Genomic DNA, 20,161 nt, shown 5'->3' with positions numbered 1-20,161 from the left:
TAGAAGAATACAAAAGCATATTACATCCTGAGATCACCCTGGGAAGGTCTTTGGCAAGGAAAAAAAACTTAAAATAGAATAAAAATATTAAAGCTAAAATGGAGTTTAAAGAAATAAAATGAAAGATTAGAGAGACAAAACCTACATTAAAATGAGTAAAGATATAAGGAATATAAAGTGTGTAAAGAGAAAATTAAGAAAAGAAGAAAAAAGTAAAGAAAATTGTAATAAATTAAAAGAAATAAAAATGCACTGTAGTGCTTAAAAGTTGAAAGTGTAGTGCCACAGGAACAACATTTTGATTACATTTTTTTTGGCCTGTTTGGAGGCCATTACAGTATTCAACTCTGCTAGAAATAAAAGCAGGGATATGTTTCTTTAGATCTGGTTTTGGCAGGACATCTCTGATCTTGTTGATGTTTTTAAGATGATAAAATGCTGATTTAGTAACATTTTATGTAACTACTAAAACTGAGATCAGAGCCTATTACTTGGTTACATGCTAGCTCTTTAGAGTATAGAGTTTTCCAGTCCAAGAAGGCAGCTAGTCTGTACCTGTCGCTGCTATTACCAAATATAACAATTTGTGTTTTTGTCTTTTTTCAGCTACAGAAGGTTTTGGCCCAAAATGTGCTCAAGGCACTTGCAGAGAGTCAAAGGCATGGTAGTTGTTTGGGGAAAGGGCTAAGTAAATCTGAGTGTTGTCTGCGTAGCTGTGGTGAGATAACCCAAAATCTTATTTGGCCAAGAGGCCAAGAGTAAGATTTGGCCAAGAGGAAGCTTGTATAAAGTTAAATAGGAGCGTCCCAAGAGCTGAACCTTGGAGGAACACCACAAGTCACTGGCATTCTTTCAGAAATATTGTTTTCTATTTCAGCAAAGTAATTCATGCCTTGCTGGTACAAACTGAACCATTTTGGAGCTGTTCTTGAGAGTCCAACCCACTTCAAGTCTACCTATAAAAGGTTATGGTCTATGATAGCAAGCAGTGGTAAAACTAATACAGTGGTAAAATTTCCCACAATCTGTATTCAAAAAAATGTCATTAATTACCTTTAATCAGACCAGACTCAGTAGTATGAGTAGGCCGAAATCCTGACCAAAATTTGTCTAGACAGCATGCGGAAGGCCAACACACATATTGCGGAAAGATTATTTGAGTGAAACTGGCTTAAATCTTAAATAACATTCAGTTTGTTCAAGCCCATCTTTAAGTAAGTTGCCAGTGCTAATAACCCCATCAGGTGGCAAAACCTCTCTTGTTGTGAGCTGTTTTACAAGCATGCTTTGGCAGGATCAGGAGTCACGAATAACAAGTCATCTAGTTAATCCATTGTTTAACTACTATTTTGTGTGTGCAGCTTCTGATATTCTAAAAGGACAAATGATTTTAACCAATAAAAAGCTTTCATCCTACATCACTGCGTTCAACCATAAATATCAATAATACTTCTGAGTTTAACTGGCTTGGCTAGCATGTGTAACTGCAGCTCTGGAAATTGCTCCATATCATCTGAAGAAAGATGATAAACATAAAGCCTGATTCTAGCTCTGGAATATGCAGTCAGCAAAAGACTGGGCTCAATCTCAGACTGGCTGTAATGAGCAGCTGGTTCAACCAGAAACACAATGTCTCTCTCCTGGCCAGAGAACCTGCGGATAGTGTCCATCACTACCACATCATCATCTATATGCTTTATGACATCATGTGGGAAAGAAGGCCTGACATATGATTGGAAACTAAGTCTTCTCTTTTGGACCATAGTTGAGAAGAGAACAGCAATATCTCTGGGTGAATGGCCTTCCTCCAAAAGGGTTTCAACATGTCTCACTACTTCTGTCATTATGGGTGCTTGGTAATGGTTTAAATAAAAGTTCCCTTCCAAGGAGAGGATATAGGTCATTGTCTCATGCATATGTGTCAAGTGGATGGACATGTCTCCACTAGATCTACGTTCAATCACTCCAATTAGTTTATTCATTTCATCAAATACTTTTTCAGAATTTTGGACAACCTGGCCTAGGTAGGCAGTGCTGGTCTGATTGGTCAATAGGGGCAAGCCATCAACAAAGGTCTGACATTTCTGGAAGTAGTCAAGGAAAACCCAGATTATTCCTCTTGATATCGGAACCAGTTCCTCTACCTTTCTGTACCAGTCTCCATGCTTGATGCGGAAGTTTTGCCCCTCATCTACCACAATATGCTTGATATCAGCGTAAGCCCCTTTCATCATGAAGCTGGATCTTGTGTCACAGAGGCAAAGATTCCGCTTTCTGCAAAAATAATTTTAAAATGTTATGCATTAGGATAAACTGTTGAACTGATGCACTAAAGCCTCCTTTGTTATCAATTTAAAGATGTAAACAATGGCAACAGAATCTCAATGGACACTTAAATCTCACTTAAAACCCACCTCATGAAGTCTTTCAAACCTTGATTTTCACAGAGATAAAGGATATTCTCCAATTTACACTGTTCAGAATTTTTTTATCTTCTTGATTTTCTCCATCGCTAGCAATGTCTTCCGAGAACCAGCCAAGCCATGAATAAACAAACATTTATGGCCTTCCTAAAACTGAAGAATGTTGTACCGTTCCTCAGTGAGCAGATTGATGATCTCCGAGCCAAGCCTGTGTCTCAGTGGTGAGGTGAAGCTGAGGACCACAATGCCTAAGAGACACCTAAATAGAAGCAGACGGGAGAACACCTGACGAGGAACGAGAACAGAATAAGACAGGTGAACACAAAGAGGGAAGAGGATGCAAAAAATACGAAAGTCCATCTAACTATATGTTCAGTCCAAGTAGCCTCATCAGTATAGCTGAGGGAATCTCAGCTACCCAGGTGAGAGAAACTGTGTGTGTGAGAGTGAGAGAGATGTTTGAGTAGGTCTTACTCAGCAAGGTGACCAAGCCTTCACCTCTTCCAGATGACCCAAGCTGTAGCTGTGAGGATACAGGGGGTGACCAGCAGTCTCACTTTGTATCATTTCCCCTGTATTGCAGTCCAGTAGACAAGGGACCACGCAAATCCATTTTGTGTATCCACCAAGATTCACCAGCTTCTGTTTCAGATGAAATGCTGTTTCTTTAGCATATTTCCACAACTCAGCAGTTTCTTTCTTCCCAATAGAGAACAGTTTGGCATGTTGCCCAGAGAAGATCAACAGAGCCTCGCCATTGACGTCTTCATTTGCTGGTCCTGGTGCTCTGTAACTGACAGTCTTAAGACAGGAAAGAGCAGGCACACAGCAGAGAATGGGGAGACCACCTTCTCCTTAGCAACAAAACGAGGACGCAAGAGACAATGCAGGCACGCACGCGGTTCTTACCCAAAGTCTCTCTACACAGTTGTATAAAACCCAAGCAAGCAGAAAAAGAAATAACTGTATACACAAACTTAAAGAACAATATAACGTGGTGAACTGATGATTCAAAATAGTATGTTTCACATTTGTTTTTCACTTTTCATACACAGCGGGAATTCAAAGTGCTTCACATCAGATATAGAAGAATACAAAAGCATATTACATCCTGAGTCTATTACTAGGTTATGAACTAGCTCTTTAGAGTATAGGGCTTTCCAGTCCAAGAAGGCAGCTAGTCTGCACCTCTCATTGCTATTACCCAATATAATAATCTGTGTTTTGTCTTTTTTCAACTGCAGAATCTTCTGGCCCAAAATGTGCGCAAGGAACTTGCAGAGAATCAAAGGCACGGTAGTTGTCTGGGGAAAGAGCTAAGTAAATCTGAGTGTCACCACATGTCACTGGCATTCTTTCAGAAATATTGTTTTCTATTTCAGTAATTCATGCCTTGCTGGTACAAACTGAACCATTTTAGAGCTGTTCTTGAGAGTCCAACCCACTTCAAGTCTACCTATAAAAGGTTATGGTCCATAGCATCAAGCAATGGCAAAACCGATACAGTGGTAAAACTTACCACAATCTGTATTCAAATAAATGTCATTTATTACCTTTAATAACACCAGTCTCAGTACTATGAGTAGACCAAAATCCTACTAACTTGCCAGTGTTAATAACTCCATCAGCTGGCAAAGCTGCTATTGGTGTGGGCTGTTTTACAAGCATGCTTTGGCAGGATTAGGAGTCACTTGAATAACAAGTCATCTAGTTAATTCATTGTTTAAATACAATTGTGTGTGTGCAGGTTATGATATTCTAAAAGGACAAATGATTTTTAACCAGTGAAAAGCTTTCAGCCTACATCACTGCGTTCAACCATAAATATCAGTAATACTTCTGAGTTTAACTGGCTTGGCTAGCACGTGCAACTGCAGCTCTGGAAATTGCTCCATATCATCTCAAGAAAGATGATAAACATAAAGCCTGATTCTAGCTCTGGAATATGCAGTCAGCAAAAGACTGGGCTCAATCTCAGACTGGCTGTAATGAGCAGCTGGTTCAACCAGAAACACAATGTCTCTCTCCTGGCCAGAGAACCTGCGGATAGTGTCCATCACTACCACATCATCATTTATATTCTCTATGCTACCATGTTGGAAAGAAGGTCTGACATATTGGTACAACAGAGAAGACTTAGTTTCCATAGTTGAGAAGAGAACAGCAATATCTCTGGGTGAATGGCCCTGCTCCAAAGGGTTTCAACATGTTTCACAACTTCGGTCATTATAGGAGCTTTGTAATGGTTTAAATAAAAGTTCCCTTCCAAGGAGAGGATATAGGTCATTTTCTCATGCACACGTGTCAAGTGGATGGACATATCTCCACTAGATCTACGTTCAATCACTCTAATTAGTTTATTCATTTCATCAAATATGTTTTTTTGAATTTTGGACAACCTGGCCTAGGTAAGCCCTGCTGGTCTGTTGGTCAGTAGGGGCAAGCCATCAACAAAGGTATGACATTTCTGGAAATAATCGAGGAAAACCCAAAGGAGTCCTCCTGATCTCTTAGCCAGCTTCTGTGCCTTTCTGTTTTGCCCCTCATCTACCACAATATGCTTGATATCAGCGTAAGCCCCCTTCATCATGAAGCCGGATCTTGTGTCACAGAGGCAAAGATTCTGCTTTCTGCAAAAAGGCAAAAATAATTTTAAAATGTTATGCATTAGGATAAACTGTTGAACTGATGCACGTAAGCCTTCTCCTTCACATTCTTTATGAATCATTTTGAATTTGTCTTGGATTTGTATTTGCCTTGAGGGCCGGTTGTTTGCGTTGAATACAATAAAAAACTTTACAAATGCAAAACGATTCACAGAAAACCGTGTCCATAGATTAGTAAAAGTGAAATCGCAAAGATAAAAAGTTATTTGCTCCGCGTACAACTTATCAAAATACAACATAAACAATTTATAAGGTTTTTACAACAAAAAGAGAACACATTCAGAATGAGTTTTAACTTTACAAGCACAGAAAATTATTTAGCTAAAACTGCGTTCTTGCGGCCTATTATTTTAGTCTCACAGACTGGATAAGTTTTGCTTAAATTTTGCTCACTGATGTATAATCTGGATGAATAAATATCGACATCAGTCCTGGTGATTTTGTTAATTTTCCTTCTTAATCCAGGAACGAGTGTCTTATCACCGGATCTACCAGAGGTTTGGTAGGCATACCTTCCCCAGGCCGCGTTAGCTGCGAACTGCGTAACTTCTGATGAACTCCTGCTTCTGCACCAAGGTGATCTGATATTTAACCTATATGGGCTAGACTACAATTATTCTTAATGGTTAAGACAACAGTTTCTCTTAAGATATTTACTAACGCAAACGCACAGAGACAGAGCAAGACAGGGGTGAAGCCTTTTAACACATCTGATGCAATTTCAGTTTATATGATGTACCGATGGCGCACGAATTTTCATGATATGAAAACGTCTGGAGCTAGGACAAAACATTTTCCCGCCACTTTACGACCAGTTTTCTACGCGGATCAAGTAGCTAACTGTTGTTTCATAACAAAGGACAGACGATAACTAGATAACTCATAAACACCACGGAAAGTTGAAGCATAGCCAACTTCTCAACAAATTTCGTGCAGCGGTGCCACACCCGGCTTGACCGTTTCAGAGGGGAAACATTCGGGCATCGAGAGTTGAACGAAAAGCCCAATCATAAATGATATTTATTCCAAGTAATCATATATATCCTCTAGCGACAAGGACTCTTCGTTATATCTTCTTGAGATCGTTGTCGTGGATGTTCTGTACAGTACAGAAGCCAGTAAGCACTACACATAAACAGATCCCTACTATTGCTGGATAGCAGTGGAACAACGCGGACCTCCGTCACTCTTACGAAAGATGGCCTTTTATTCAAACACACAGTTTATTTGAAGGATGCCTGTGGAATGCAGTCAGTGTGGCCGTTGAAGATAAATGCCATCTTTTGGAGGAAACTTTGTCAAAATGAAGTTAGTGGCTATAGAAAGCATGTTATTACTCTGAAGTGTATTTGCATTATTTACGGACATTAGTCAGCTCCTCAAACTGGACAAGTGAGAGAAATTGGTGATGGTGTTCATATATATATATATATATATATTGTGTCCGTTGATGCAGGAAAGAAGAGACAGGAAACAGTGCGTTACCTTGTGGCCTTTTATTAATGCAGAGCTCTGGAGGTGTCACTTCACAGCGCAGTGCGAGTGAGATCTCAAGCATAACTTTGCAACAGACAGACTTATAGTTTTCTCGCCTCGCGCCACTTCTGCTTTTGTTCTTTTCCATCTCAGCCGTCGCCTCTGTCTGACTGTCGCGTGCACATGTCTTCTTGCACAATCACACATACGCACTTCTAGGGCATTTCCTGGTATGTCTGGACATACAGTAATTATTTTTATTAATTCAAGCATTAGTCCTATTCCCTTCTGCGCATTATTCTCTATTATTGTAAGCTTAGCATTCATTTAATTTATGCAACCCCACACTATATATATATATATATATATATATATATATAAATAAGTAAACAGCATTCCAATTCAGGCAAAAACATAAGAAACGTGTAATGATACAGAACCAAAGTACTGAACACAGTAAGTGCTGATTCCATTAACTGATCTACCTGTGCTAATTAGTATCAGCTGGGCTGGTGCATGGTGATAGATTGCTGATGTGTTCAGTGCTTTTTTTGTCCACTGTATTACCGTAACGGTAAGCGGTGAGCAGGCGGACGCATATGCGGAGGAGAGCAAGATTTATTAAGGGTAAATCCAAAGTCATAGTCGTTAGAGTAGTCCGGGGTCATAGAGCTAACACGGAGATTTTTAGAATACATGATAAAAACACGGGCTAGAATAAACGAAGGCTAGTAATTACCAAATGCACACGAAGGCAAACAGGGGAAACAGGCTATAACAAAGACGCTAGGATAAAAGCAGGCTAACAAACGAAGGCTTTGAAACAGGCAGGCTTTCAAAAACCGTTCAGACGTGTATTCAATCAACCAAACACAACCACTCAAATAATGAACATCAGAACTCCAAAGCCGCCAGACAGGGTTTAAATACTTGAACTAATGAACACTAAACAAGGCACAGGTGCAAATCATTAACAGTGAAAACCAAAACAAGGACTGGAACTGGACTGGAAAAGTGAACCATGAGACAAGGAAACCATAGAGACGGACAATAGGAGGGACCAACCGTGACAATCACATTATACTGTATTCATAAGTGTTTGCTTAGAGAGTACTTATTGTACAAATATATATTAAAAGCATCCATATAACACATGCCTTTTAGTCAAAAACAAGTCACTTAAGAAAAGGCTAAGAAGGATATGACCTGATGTACACAGTATACAGGACTCCAGTATCAGTCAGCAGACTTCAGAATACAATAGTTGTGCCATTAGTGGTGGCCCACAGTTTAACACTGACTATCAATGTAAGGCCGGCTGATAAGGTCTACAGGTTAAGGTGTGTCTAATAATGTAATGGCTCTCTGTACAGACAGTATTTTGCTGTATTTAGCAAGGCACTGTGTGTGAGAACTTTTTGTTTAGAAGTTTTATTTCTGCTTGTCCTGCTGTTAGTGCAGTTGCGACAGAAATTCTTTTTCTCTCAATCTTTATGGTTAGGAGAAAAAAAATCATTAAATAAAGCAAGTGTAAATAAAGTGCACCTGTTAAATTGGGAAAAAAAGTACGGACTGTATAAATGATCCCTGAATCACAGACACTAAGGCATAGTAACCATTCTGCTGAAGGTTCAAAGGTTACAGAATTGACTGAAATCACTGGCAAGAGAGAGAGAGCGCTACAGGCATTTATCTGCTCTGATGTCTACTGCAGCAAAGTAATTATCAGCTAGGAGTGGCGTTCCTGCATCAAAAAATTCTCATTTCAGGCTTGACTCTCTCTGAAACTGATGTAGTGAGATTGGGGTGTGGGATGGGGAGAGGTGGTGATTTAGTGGAGAGGAAGACTTGTGTTTCACTGTAGAATGAAGGAGGTGGTCAACTTGAAAAGATCAAGTCCAAGTTGTAATATATGGATTTCAGATCAAGAAACTGGGTGCCTGTGTTCATGCTATATCATCAAGAGCAAGAGATGACTTTGGAAGATAGGAGTTATAGTCACCATTGCAGTGTTGTAGTGTTTTATGTTACATTGGTGTAACAGATTCAGCATAGTTCTCCATCTCATTGATTGCTCTTCGGAAGATCTTAGCCATAATTATCTGTACTTCCACATGCTACTTTGCCATTTCAGTATGACTGAGTGATTAGTAGTTAGACTGCAGAAATGGCACGTAGACCTTGGTACACTCGAGAGAACCTCTGTGAATGCGGAACTTTATTCACTGAAAAGGCTTTTCATTCACCATGAAAAGGGCTCTATATTGTCAAACACACAACAGCTCAGTTGAAGGGACTCTCCGTGGTCAAAAGATTCTGGAAAATATTTTTGCACCAATTTACACTGAGAGAGTTCTGCCTCCATCATCAAATTACAGATGGAAGAAAAACGTGTTCTTCTGGCTAGTTCAGTTTGAAACATTAGCTAGCACAACACCAAGGGCCAGTTTTGCACTTGTGAACCTTCTTCTTTCTCCACCCAGTCTATGAGATATAAAAACGATACCATTATGCTATCTTATACTTGCTATATGTATGGAGGGATGTATGAAAAGTGAGTGAGGATCTTCCTGGCACTTGCCCTCCTTGGCCAGCAGAGGCAGTATCCCAGAGGGGAAGTCTGTATGCATGGCAGCTTCTGAGTTGCAGTGAGCCCATCACAGACAAATAAGGGTGCATTTCTCCTCGTTGGTTGTAAATGTCAGCAGCTGTTTCAGCTTGGGGCTTCAGTGCTTTTAAAGTTGTTGGACTGAACACATGGAGACTGGGCCACTGCCAGGGTTGTTTGGGCCCCATGATAAGAATACCACAAGTATCTTTAAAGGGCCTCTGCCAGAATTGTCCTAAATGCCCACCCGAAACAGCACAGCTGCATGGAGAGTGGGCCACTGCACATCCTCACTCCACATTCTCGCTGTATGTCCTCAGGCTACACCCTCAGTATGCCTCCGCGTTTTTTAATACCCACTTTACAGGCACTGCTTTCTGGGATACGGTGCTTGAAAAGTATCTAGTGCAGTCTTTGAAACCATGACAAGAACGGGATGCAAAAAACCCCCAACCCTAGCTATTTTTGTTAACAGCCACACAGATACATCTGTAACATACTTCGACATGTAACGTGAAACAGCACATCATGGCCTATAGCGCTGTTTCTGTTCGGACTGTAACGGTGAGCGGTGAGGAGGCGGACGCGTGTGCGGAGACGAGCGAGATTTATTAGGGGCAAATCCAGAGTCATATTCGTTAGGGTAGTGCAGGGTCATACAGCCAGTACGGAGAGTCCGGGAATACACGATCAACTAAACGAAACAAAAGCACACGATGACAAACAGGGGATGCAGGCTACAGCTGCTAGACGTACCGCACGGACACTAACATTGCAACAACCCGCAAAACACGCCGAACGGCAGGGATTAACTACGTTAAGAGTTAAACGAGCCACAGGCGCAGAGCATGAGGGGTGGAGGAGAAATGAAGGAACGGAACCACAGCAAGGAAGTACAGCAGAACAAAGAAACGAGACAGGGAAACCATGACAATAAGGACGCTAGGAGGGGCCAGTCATGACATGGACACAGAATGCAAATTAGTTAACGTAACTCGTTTTAAGAACAATTACATGCATTGTTGATGATGCATGAGTCACATTTAAAACCATTGACAAAAGATGGGCCATATTTAAAAAGTTTGAAAACCCCTTCTCTAGTGGACATCACAGATATGTGGACGTCCTGGTTAACATGTCTACTGAATCCTTCGAAATAGGCCAAAAGCATCAGGACAGTGAGACATTCCACAATTGTTCACACAGATCCAGAAACTACATCTATTTAAAAAAGAAAACCATCTCCTTGAGTCGTATAAGGACTATGAGATTCTGAGAGATTTGTGCGCTAGCCTTTACTTCATTGATGACGAGGAACATTGGGGCCTGACCAGCACACAGAAGTGACCACTAGGGGTAGACAGTACTCTACAAGTTAGAGTCTTTCTTCACATTTCCAACAGCACCTAAAATATTGTGCATCAAATTCCATTTAACTGTCATTTTAGCTCTTTTATTTTTTTTTTTTAGCAGTGGATACACTAAACAACCCAAGAGGATGGTTTTATTTTTATGAACAGAAATCATAAAGTCAAAATTATTTATGTACCATTATTTTACAGCGCATGTTATCACAAAGAAATTTGACAAATGTCTGGGTCCAGATCCCAAATGAGCAAGCCAAAGATGACAGTAGCAAGGAAAAACTCCCTGGGTGGAATTAAAGAAGAAACTTTGCGAGGACCAAGACTCAACAGGAACTTCATCGTCCGCGGGCCGCCCAGCATATAACCAATCCAGGCTTTACTACGTTATATTCAGTCCAGTTAGCCACTTCAGTAAAGATAAGGGAGTCTCAGCTACTAAGGTGAGAGAAACTGTGTTTGTGTGTGTGTGTGTGTGTGTGTGTGTGTGTGTGTGTGTGTGTGTGTGTGAGTAGGTCTTACTCAGCGAGGTGACTCCTCTCCAGATCCTTCCCAAAGAAAGAAGTAAAGGGTGCTGCTCTCTAAACACACACACACACACACACACACACACACACACACACCGGCACACATTCGCACTCACTCACACACACACACACACTCACACCCACTGGCACAGGGCCATGCACACACAAGCACATCTGTCACACCATGCATTCTTCTGAATTTTCCCTTCTATTATGTTTGAGCTGCATTTATAGTTGACCGCTTTGAATTTTGCTTTAAATAAAACTGAAAGAGAAAAAAAAAAGACTTATTATAAGGTACAAGCATGAAGAAATAAAACCCTTAAAGGGGAGGGTGTTAAAGAGCTAAAATGGACATCCCACAGAAATGAAGTGGGAAGGTGAGCTGAAAGAGTAACGGTAATCCATGCCGAAGTTGTTCCGAACACCAGGGGCTGGTGACTCTTAAACATCCTGCAGCAACTGTTGGGATCTAGAGTCAGTGTACATGCGTTAAGAGAGTCTTTTGGCTCCCTCATTGATCTAAATCTAAAACTTTAAACTATTTGATGTTCATTGTGATTTAAATATGCCCAGCAACACAAGTGCTTCTAAATCACTGAAACATTTTTTTCTCAGTGTATCAAAATGAACAGTGTCTAATAGTCGAATAGATTTCTCTCTTCTCCTAACCTTCTAAATAGTTGATTAAAACGGAATGTGAATATTTTCTATTACACTATTAATGGTTTAAAGATATTACTGTGCTTTACAAAGTTGGACTGCAAGCATAAAGGTTTGTGTAGGATAAAACAGCCACAGCTAGCAGGTTGAGGATATTCCCTCATCCAGGTGACTCGGACTCATTCTGGTATTTCTCACCCTGTTTGTGTTAGTGCTGGTCAGTGTGCTCACGTCAGCAGACGTTCCTATCACAGATACCTTGTTCCCAAGGCTTCCCCACTAGCCACAAGATACTCAGATGACTGGTTTTGTATTTTTACCAGCCTGCAAATCTTATTTCCCCCTGATCGGCATGTTTCTGCCTGCTTTGATTTACACTTCAATAACATCTTTGTAAACACTCATCTAATAATGAAACATTCACTTTGATTGTTCTCTCTCTCTCTCTCTCTCTCTCTCTCTCTCTCTCTCTCTCTCTCTCTCTCTTTCTTTTTCTTTCACATACCACTCAGATTTCTCATCCTGAAAATGGCTTTTTTAAATTACAGGCCTCGGCATTTGTTGTGTGACCAAAACAATTATGGAAGTCTAAAGAATCGGCTAATTAAAAGGTAATTTTGGCTCATCGGATCACCACTGCCACCATCATCTCTCTCTCTCTCTCTCTCTCTCTCTCTCTCTCTCTCTCTCTCTCTCCCTCTCTCTCTCTCTCTCTCTCTCTCTCTCTCTGTGTATGTGTGCGGGAGGGGCGGCCCATCACTGCCTGACGTTTAAATGGGCCGATGTTGAACACATGCGGAAAGCCGGGACGGCGGCAGACAGGACCCCCGCTGGGATGATTAGCGCAGGGCTAGCCGACCCCTCGGCTGGCCCTCGCTCACAGCTAACCGCCTCCGTTTGCTCCGGCTGCTGTCATTAGTGCGCGGCGTGCGAAGGGGGAGTCGCTCTTACCACAGCCTCACCTGCAGCCAGGAAGGCGGGGGCCGTTCAGATTAGTGAGGGGGAGAGTAGACTCTGCTGTCCAACACACACACACACAAAACACAACACATAAATCATACAGTATTCAATAAAAAGAATAAATGGATTTCAAACCCCATGTTACTAAACAGCAAAACAATATTTTCTCAATTCTTCATGGTTCAGATAAGAAATGAAGGGAAGGAAGAATTATGCAGTAAGATGACTCACATCGAGCAGTGTCTGGGTGTTGTGTTGTAAGTTCACTCACAATGAGCAGTGTCTGGGTGTTGTGCTGTAAGATGACCCACATCGAGCAATGTCTGAATGTTGTGCTGTAAGATGACCCACGTTAAGCAGTGTCTGGGTGTTGTGTTGTAAGTTGACTCACAATGAGCAGTGTCTGGGTGTTGTGTTGTAAGTTGACTCACAATGAGCAGTGTCTGGGTGTTGTGCTGTAAGATGACCCACATCGAGCAATATCTGGGTGTTGTGCTGTAAGATGACCCACGTTAAGCAGTGTCTGAATGTTGTGCTGTAAGATGACCCACGTTAAGCAGTGTCTGGGTGTTGTGTTGTAAGTTGACTCACATCGAGCAGTGTCTGGGTGTTGTGCTGTAAGATGACCCACATCGAGCAATATCTGGGTGTTGTGCTGTAAGATGACCCATGTTAAGCAGTGTCTGGGTGTTGTGCTGTAAGATGACCCACGTTAAGCAGTGTCTGGGTGTTGTGCTGTAAGATGACCCACGTTAAGCAGTGTCTGGGTGTTGTGCTGTAAGATGACCCACGTTAAGCAGTGTCTGGGTGTTGTGCTGTAAGATGACCCATGTTAAGCAGTGTCTGGGTGTTGTGTTTTCAACATGACATACATTTGTTCCTGGCAGGAAGGTCACTAATGTACTTGTGTTTGTCATACCTTTAACTATAATGAATGTGCAGGGAATTGGCTTTGTGTGTGTGTGTGTGTGTGTGTGTGTAACCCAAAGCCCCTCAGGCTGGTCATTCACTACAGAAATAAACAGATGACACGGTAATCCTTTCTTACTCACACACACACACACACACACACACACACACACACACACACACACAGTGGCCATCACGCCTTGGGACATGGAAGCCCGAGTGAACGGCCACAGCTGGTGCCACTAGACTGCATTGACACATAACACACACCCACACACACACTTTCAGATAGACTCTGTCTGTAATCTCTGTCTGTCTGTAATCTCTGTCTGTAGTCACAGCTGTGAAGACTAAGCAGAACTGACCGACAGTTCACCCACGTCATCTACACACTGTCATGCATTACATGACCTGTGCTTACATTCAGATTGGTAAATTGTCTGCGAACACTCTGAGAATCGAGGCCTCTGAGTCACTTTCTGACATGGTGACATGAGTTCTGTGCAGTACGAATTTCAGTGCTAAATTGCAGTCCTTACTGTTACTGTACAGCCTGTGCAGTGTTCTGGCCTCTGATTTTCTCTCTTTCTCACACATCGTGGTTCCTGAGTCAGTGGGCTCTATGTGTGTGCGTGTATTTGTGTGTGTGTGTGTGTGTGTTCCATGAGCCTTGTGTGTAATTTCTCTTTCAAGTGTAAAAACTCTTGTCTGTTCACATTATTGCTGCTACCTACTCACCAATGTCTAATTACTGTACAAACAGCCTGGAGTGCCTCTCTCTCTCTCTCTCTCTCTCTCTCTCTCTCTCTCTGTCTCTCTCTCTCTCTCTCTCTCTCTCTCTCACACACACACACACACACACACACACACACTCTTACACACAGGTAGTAGTTTCTGTCAAAACACCATGTGGCAGGGCAGTACGACTGATCACCTGGGGTCAGAGAGACAGTGGGTCTGCCCCTAAGGCTGGTCACTGTGGAGATGGACAAATATGGACCAGATTGTTCTGGACACGCCTTATCCAGTGTGCTTATGGCAAAGAGGGAAAGGGAGAGAGGGATCAGCAGGCCAAGATGCCAGACTGAAACCCAGAGTAACTCGCCTGCTATGAAACCACACACACACAGACGGGAACACAAGGAGACTGAGAATGGCAGAGAGAGGAAGATACTGAGGACAGAAAGAGATGGAGAGACAAAAAATGGAGAGAGGAAAAACAGAGAGAAAGAGAGAGAGGCTGGAGGTCATGGAGACGGTGACCCTAACGAGGTTGGGGGTCATGGATAGAGATGTGGGTTTCAAATGTACACACACAGCTACTACCCCACTACAGAGACATGATGAATTATGCCATTAACTGCACCCAGTGTATATGGTTGATTGTCAAAGTTGGCCTGTGTGTGTGTGTGTGTGTGTGTGTGTGTGTGTGTGTGTGTGGACAATGGCCTCTAATGGAGGTCACTTTGTTACAAAAACGGCCGGAGCGTCGGCCAATGCTGTTTCTACTTGTTTACGTACAGCCGGGCTCACCCGCCCCCCCTCTCCCCACAAGAGCTAATGCAGCGTTAACACGGCACCGCTGGCAACTTAATTACAGTGCAGTGCCAAACAAAATGGCACCACAAAGTTCTCCTTCCTCAGCCTCCTCGACTCTGACACGGGTATCGCGACAGCCCCACAGTGGCCGGCTCTTTAGTAGCCCCATTAATGAAAAACGCATTAAAAGGCATTAGCTCTTAGAATAATGCATCGAGAAGTCCAAGAGCAACACGAGGAGAATTCATAACACCTGCTCCCGGATTCAACACAAACTGTACCGTCGAGGCAAGGTTAATGCTTCACTTTTAAGAGTTTTGACTCCACTAAAACTTGGAAGGGCGTACAAAAATTCAAACACAGTAACAGATAGTATACAAACGACTGTTTGTGAGAACGAAGCGTAGGCGGTCCTTCCACTGTAGGCTATTTTAAAATAACTTGTAAGTGGAGGCTTTATTCTGCGTTGCTCTAGGTACATTCACTGGCGTAGCCATTACAGGAGCTCGAGCTTTCAGCCACCGTATAAAATAATTAAACAACTAGCCTCTGTTCCGCGAGACCCGATTATTCCATCACGAACTAATAAGAGCTGAAAATAAATCTTTTGAAGGACAGTTTAATGAGCACTAATCATTAACTAGACAGGCCTATTATATTTAATAGCTTTTATGAATATTGTGTTTAAATGAGGCTTCAGTTGCCACGGCCGTTTATGCCTGGATAGGCAGAGCATGCGGAAAATAATGAGCATTCGCTGTTTGAGGCCGTGCCTGATCGATTGGCGAAGACTCTAATGACCTGTTTGGGGTTTTGATCACTTTAACTCGATCTAGAATGCTAAGGGAGCAAGTTCTCAACCAGGACTTCTTTAGCTACATGGAGGTAAGGAGATGAGTGAATTCATACACCACGGAGACAACATCTTAGGGTTAGGGTTAGGAATAAGGATTTGAGCATATATCTCGTAGATTACACATATAAGCAGCTGCATGTAAGTGTGACGCTGTAGGTTCTGGACTCGAGTTAGATGCTTTGGATACCAGTTGCTACGGACACATGTTTTGGGGTGCTTATGTGTCATCACTTGAATTAATCAATCATTTCATCAGTACTGGTTCTCTCTCTCTCTCTCTCTCTCTCTCTCTCTCTCTCTCTCTCTCTCTCTCTCTCTCTCTCTCTCTCTCTGTGTGTGTGTGCATCCATTATCAATTACTTAAGAGCCTCTTTCATAAGTGTGTTTCCAAATTCTTGACTGAAATCGGGAAGTAATTTCAGAATCTTTCCAGAAAGACAATTATCTCTCTCTGTCTCTCTGCCACCCCCTTCCATCTTGGATAGTTCATCCATTACTTTGGGGGAAGAGTGTGACAGAAATGTCATTAAAGAGAGACACTAACATCACTTAAAATAAAAGGCGTCATGCTGTCAGCTGATGGGAATGAAGCACCTTGCACTTCTGAGCATCTGTAGTGGCGCACGACCGCTGTGACAGAAACGCAGGTCTGAATCAGTGTCGCGACTGAAGCTAATAGCGGCAACTGCGTTGTCGGTGGGGTGTGAGGGACGTACAAACCTGAACCTGCGTGCCTCCAACCCCCTCTACACACGCACACACTCATTCACACACAAAACACACACTCTTTCTGTTACTGGTGCACTGGGAGAGTGTGTGTGTGTGTGTCACTCAGACCTCCAGCTGGGGCATTTGGGAAATGCCAGTGAGCATGGGCAGCTTGCTTGACTAGGCGCAGTCCACACACACACACACACACACGCACGCACACACACACACACACACGCGCACACACATACACGCTCTCTCTCTCTCTCTCTCTCTCTCTCTCCACTGGGAGTCGTGGAAGTAGGGGGTTTGGGCGAGTCACACACACACAAATGTAGGCATGCATGCTCACAGACACGTGTGCATATACACATAGATATAAAGACAGACATGCACACAAAAAATACATGTGCATAGAGTCTTTCTATCTTTCACTTACACACACACGCACGCACGCACGCACGCACGCACACAGAGTCTCATCTGTAGACTGACAGGAAGACAGGTCAGGCCTGGCTTAAGTGCTGGTCCTGTGTCAGAATGTGTGCTTCGACGAGCCTGTCACTCAATTCACTGACAGGAGGAGTGAATATGTGAAACTAAGGGGTACCAGTGTGTGTGGGTCTGAATTCAAGAGGATCTCCTGCTGCTTGCCTTTAGGTGCGGCTGTGTGTGTTGCCCCCTGGTGGCTGCAGGGCGGTACTGTAACATCATGTTCTGCTCGTAATTAGCCTGACGCAGGGTGATGTGTGGACAGAGACGGCAGCACGCCGTGCTCTCTACAGAGCACAGGCCACAACCCTCCATGCACACACACACACACACACATCCCTTGAAATGTGCACAAACACACACACATGTGCATTGCTATTCGTGTGCATGCATTACACACACATATCTTCTTTGCTGAGAAGGAAAGCTCTACCAAGGGTGCTGTAGCCCTGCCAAGGGTTCCTCCTTAACAGAGCACATCAACACTGATTCTCTTTTCACGGTCACCCAAAGCCCTTAGCAGTCGCTAAAGCAAGCTGTTATTGCCAGTCTGCCTGGCTGGCAGCGTCGAGATGATTGTCGTTTTGCTGCCTGTTCTGTGCTGTATCTTGCTGTCACAGGTAGATGTTCACTAATGAAGTGCAGAGTGGTCTGATGCTGGGCTCTAATGGAGGCCCAGTGTGTTTTCTGTGGGGGTAAATGGTCTGTTATTAAGGCCTACATCACAGAGGAGTATGCAGCTGTGGTACTGGGCAGGCACACCCACAGCCTCCCCGGCTAAACCTCACATCCACCAACCTCACATCCACCAGCATCACATCCACCAGCATTACATCCACTAACCTGACATCTACCAATCTCACATCCACCAACATCACATCCACCAGCATCACATCCACCAACCTCACATCCACCAACATCACATCCACCAACCTCACATCCACCAGCATCACATCCACCAGCATTACATCCACTAACCTGACATCTACCAATCTCACATCCACCAGCATCACATCCACCAGCATCACATCCACCAATCTCACATCCACCAACATCATATCCACCAACCTCACATCCACCAGCATCACATCCACCAGCATCACATCCACCAACCTCACATCCACCAACATCACATCCACCAACCTCACATCCACCAGCATCACATCCACCAGCATCACATCCACCAACCTCACATCCACCAGCATCACATCCACCAGCATCACATCCACCAGCATCACATCCACCAGCATCACATCCACCAGCATCACATCCACCAACCTCACATCCACCAACCTCACATCCACCAGCATCACATCCACCAGCATCACATCCACCAGCATCACATCCACCAGCATCACATCCACCAACCTCACATCCACCAACCTCACATCCACCAACCTCTAATCCACCAACCTTGCATCCACCAAACTCATATTGAACACAGCTACCTACATATTGAACACAGCTACTATCTACATATAGTTCAAGTTCAAGAGGTTTTATTGTCATTTCAGCTATATACACAACAAAAACGAGACAATGTTCCTCCAGGACCATGGTGCAACACAAAAACAACAGTGCAACAGACAACATGCTACACAAGTGCAAACAGTCCAATATAGTGCAAAATATAGATAGTAGTTGAGATGTATATTTCAAATACAAAGTTATATGTTCATGAAAGAAGGGATATATGAAAAATACATAAACTGCTCATAATGAGTTAAAGAATACTATGATTTATAGTGACTATCGTAAAGAAAATCGTGATCATATATCTTTACAGTTGCTAAGGTATTTCACTAGTAAGCCATAGGTTGCCTGTCCAAGTCCCACCACTGCTAAGTTGCCACTACTGGACCCTTGAGCAAGACCCTTAACCCTCAATTGCTGAAGCTGTATTCAGACATAATTATAAGTCACTTTGGAAAAAAACATCAGATAAATGTAAATGTTTACAGAATTTTAGCATATGGCTGGGGAAATCAAATCTTGGACAGGCAGAGGATGATGGGTAAAATCTCTCACTCGGCCCTCAGTGATTGAAGCTGAACAATATGATGTCGATTACTAAATGTGTGTCAGTTGGTGCAGGCGGAGCAGTCCAGTGTGGTGGGAGTGGAGCTAACCTGCTCTGGTATTACGCAAATAGACTGTGGAGGTACGACATGCATTCCTGTACAAACCATGTAAAGAAGACACAGATACACACCCACCCACACACACACACACACACACACACACACACACACAGACAAAGACACACATACACACAGACAAAGACACACACACACACAGATACACTCAGACACACAGAAATACACACACACACACACACACACACACACACACACACACACACACACACACACACACACAGATACATGTGCAAACACACACACACACACTTTGCATACCACCCTCTTTCAGTGTAAATAGCTTTATTTTTGTGATGGTGCACTCTCGGTAGGATTGTTAATTTGATAAGCAATTAGAACAATAAATCACTTGAATGAATGAAATGAAATATAGAAAAAAAGAATGCAAAACAGACAAGATAAAGAGATTAGTTCACGTCCACTTCAGGCAGCCAGTTACTAGTGGGACCCCGATGGCCCCACACAGATTGGACGTCTGTTGCTTCTTTCAGATCCGTGTTGGGTGCATTCATTCCCTTAAAGCATAACACGCTCCTCTCGTCCCCAGAGAGTGCGGCTTACTGGGTTCCTGATGTGAAGCCTGACCTGGAAGCAGGTTTTCTGACCTGCCCTTTGACCCAGTGTAACAGGGCATTGGTTCCTCTGTGACCCTGTACAGAGGAAAGCCTTGGGGATTAGTCCCTGCCCTGTCTTCCGTGACTCAGAGGGAAGGAACCACTCCAGACTAGATCCTTAATTAATAAAAATCATGGAAAAAATGGGAGGAAGGAAGAAGACAGAAAAGGAGAGAGAGTCAGAGAAAGAGAGAGAG

The 20,161-nt window shown here is 43.0% G+C and overlaps 1 protein-coding gene across 1 annotated transcript; it reads right to left on the bottom strand.

The window, feature by feature from the left end:
- Window positions 1-1,427: 1,427 nt before the first annotated feature.
- LOC118242292 (schlafen family member 11) lies at window positions 1,428-18,546 on the bottom strand. Its single transcript, XM_081698642.1, is given in 5 exon segments — window positions 1,428-2,274; window positions 2,415-2,482; window positions 2,484-2,682; window positions 2,911-3,224; window positions 17,980-18,546. Coding segments are annotated over 5 exon segments (1,995 nt in total).
- Between the last annotated feature and the right edge of the window lie 1,615 nt (window positions 18,547-20,161).

Source organism: Electrophorus electricus, chromosome 16 (assembly GCF_041902795.1).
Source record: "Electrophorus electricus isolate QZ-2024a chromosome 16, ASM4190279v1, whole genome shotgun sequence".
Classification (NCBI taxonomy): Eukaryota; Metazoa; Chordata; class Actinopteri; order Gymnotiformes; family Gymnotidae; genus Electrophorus; species Electrophorus electricus.
This window is presented reverse-complemented; position numbering and strand designations above follow the sequence as displayed.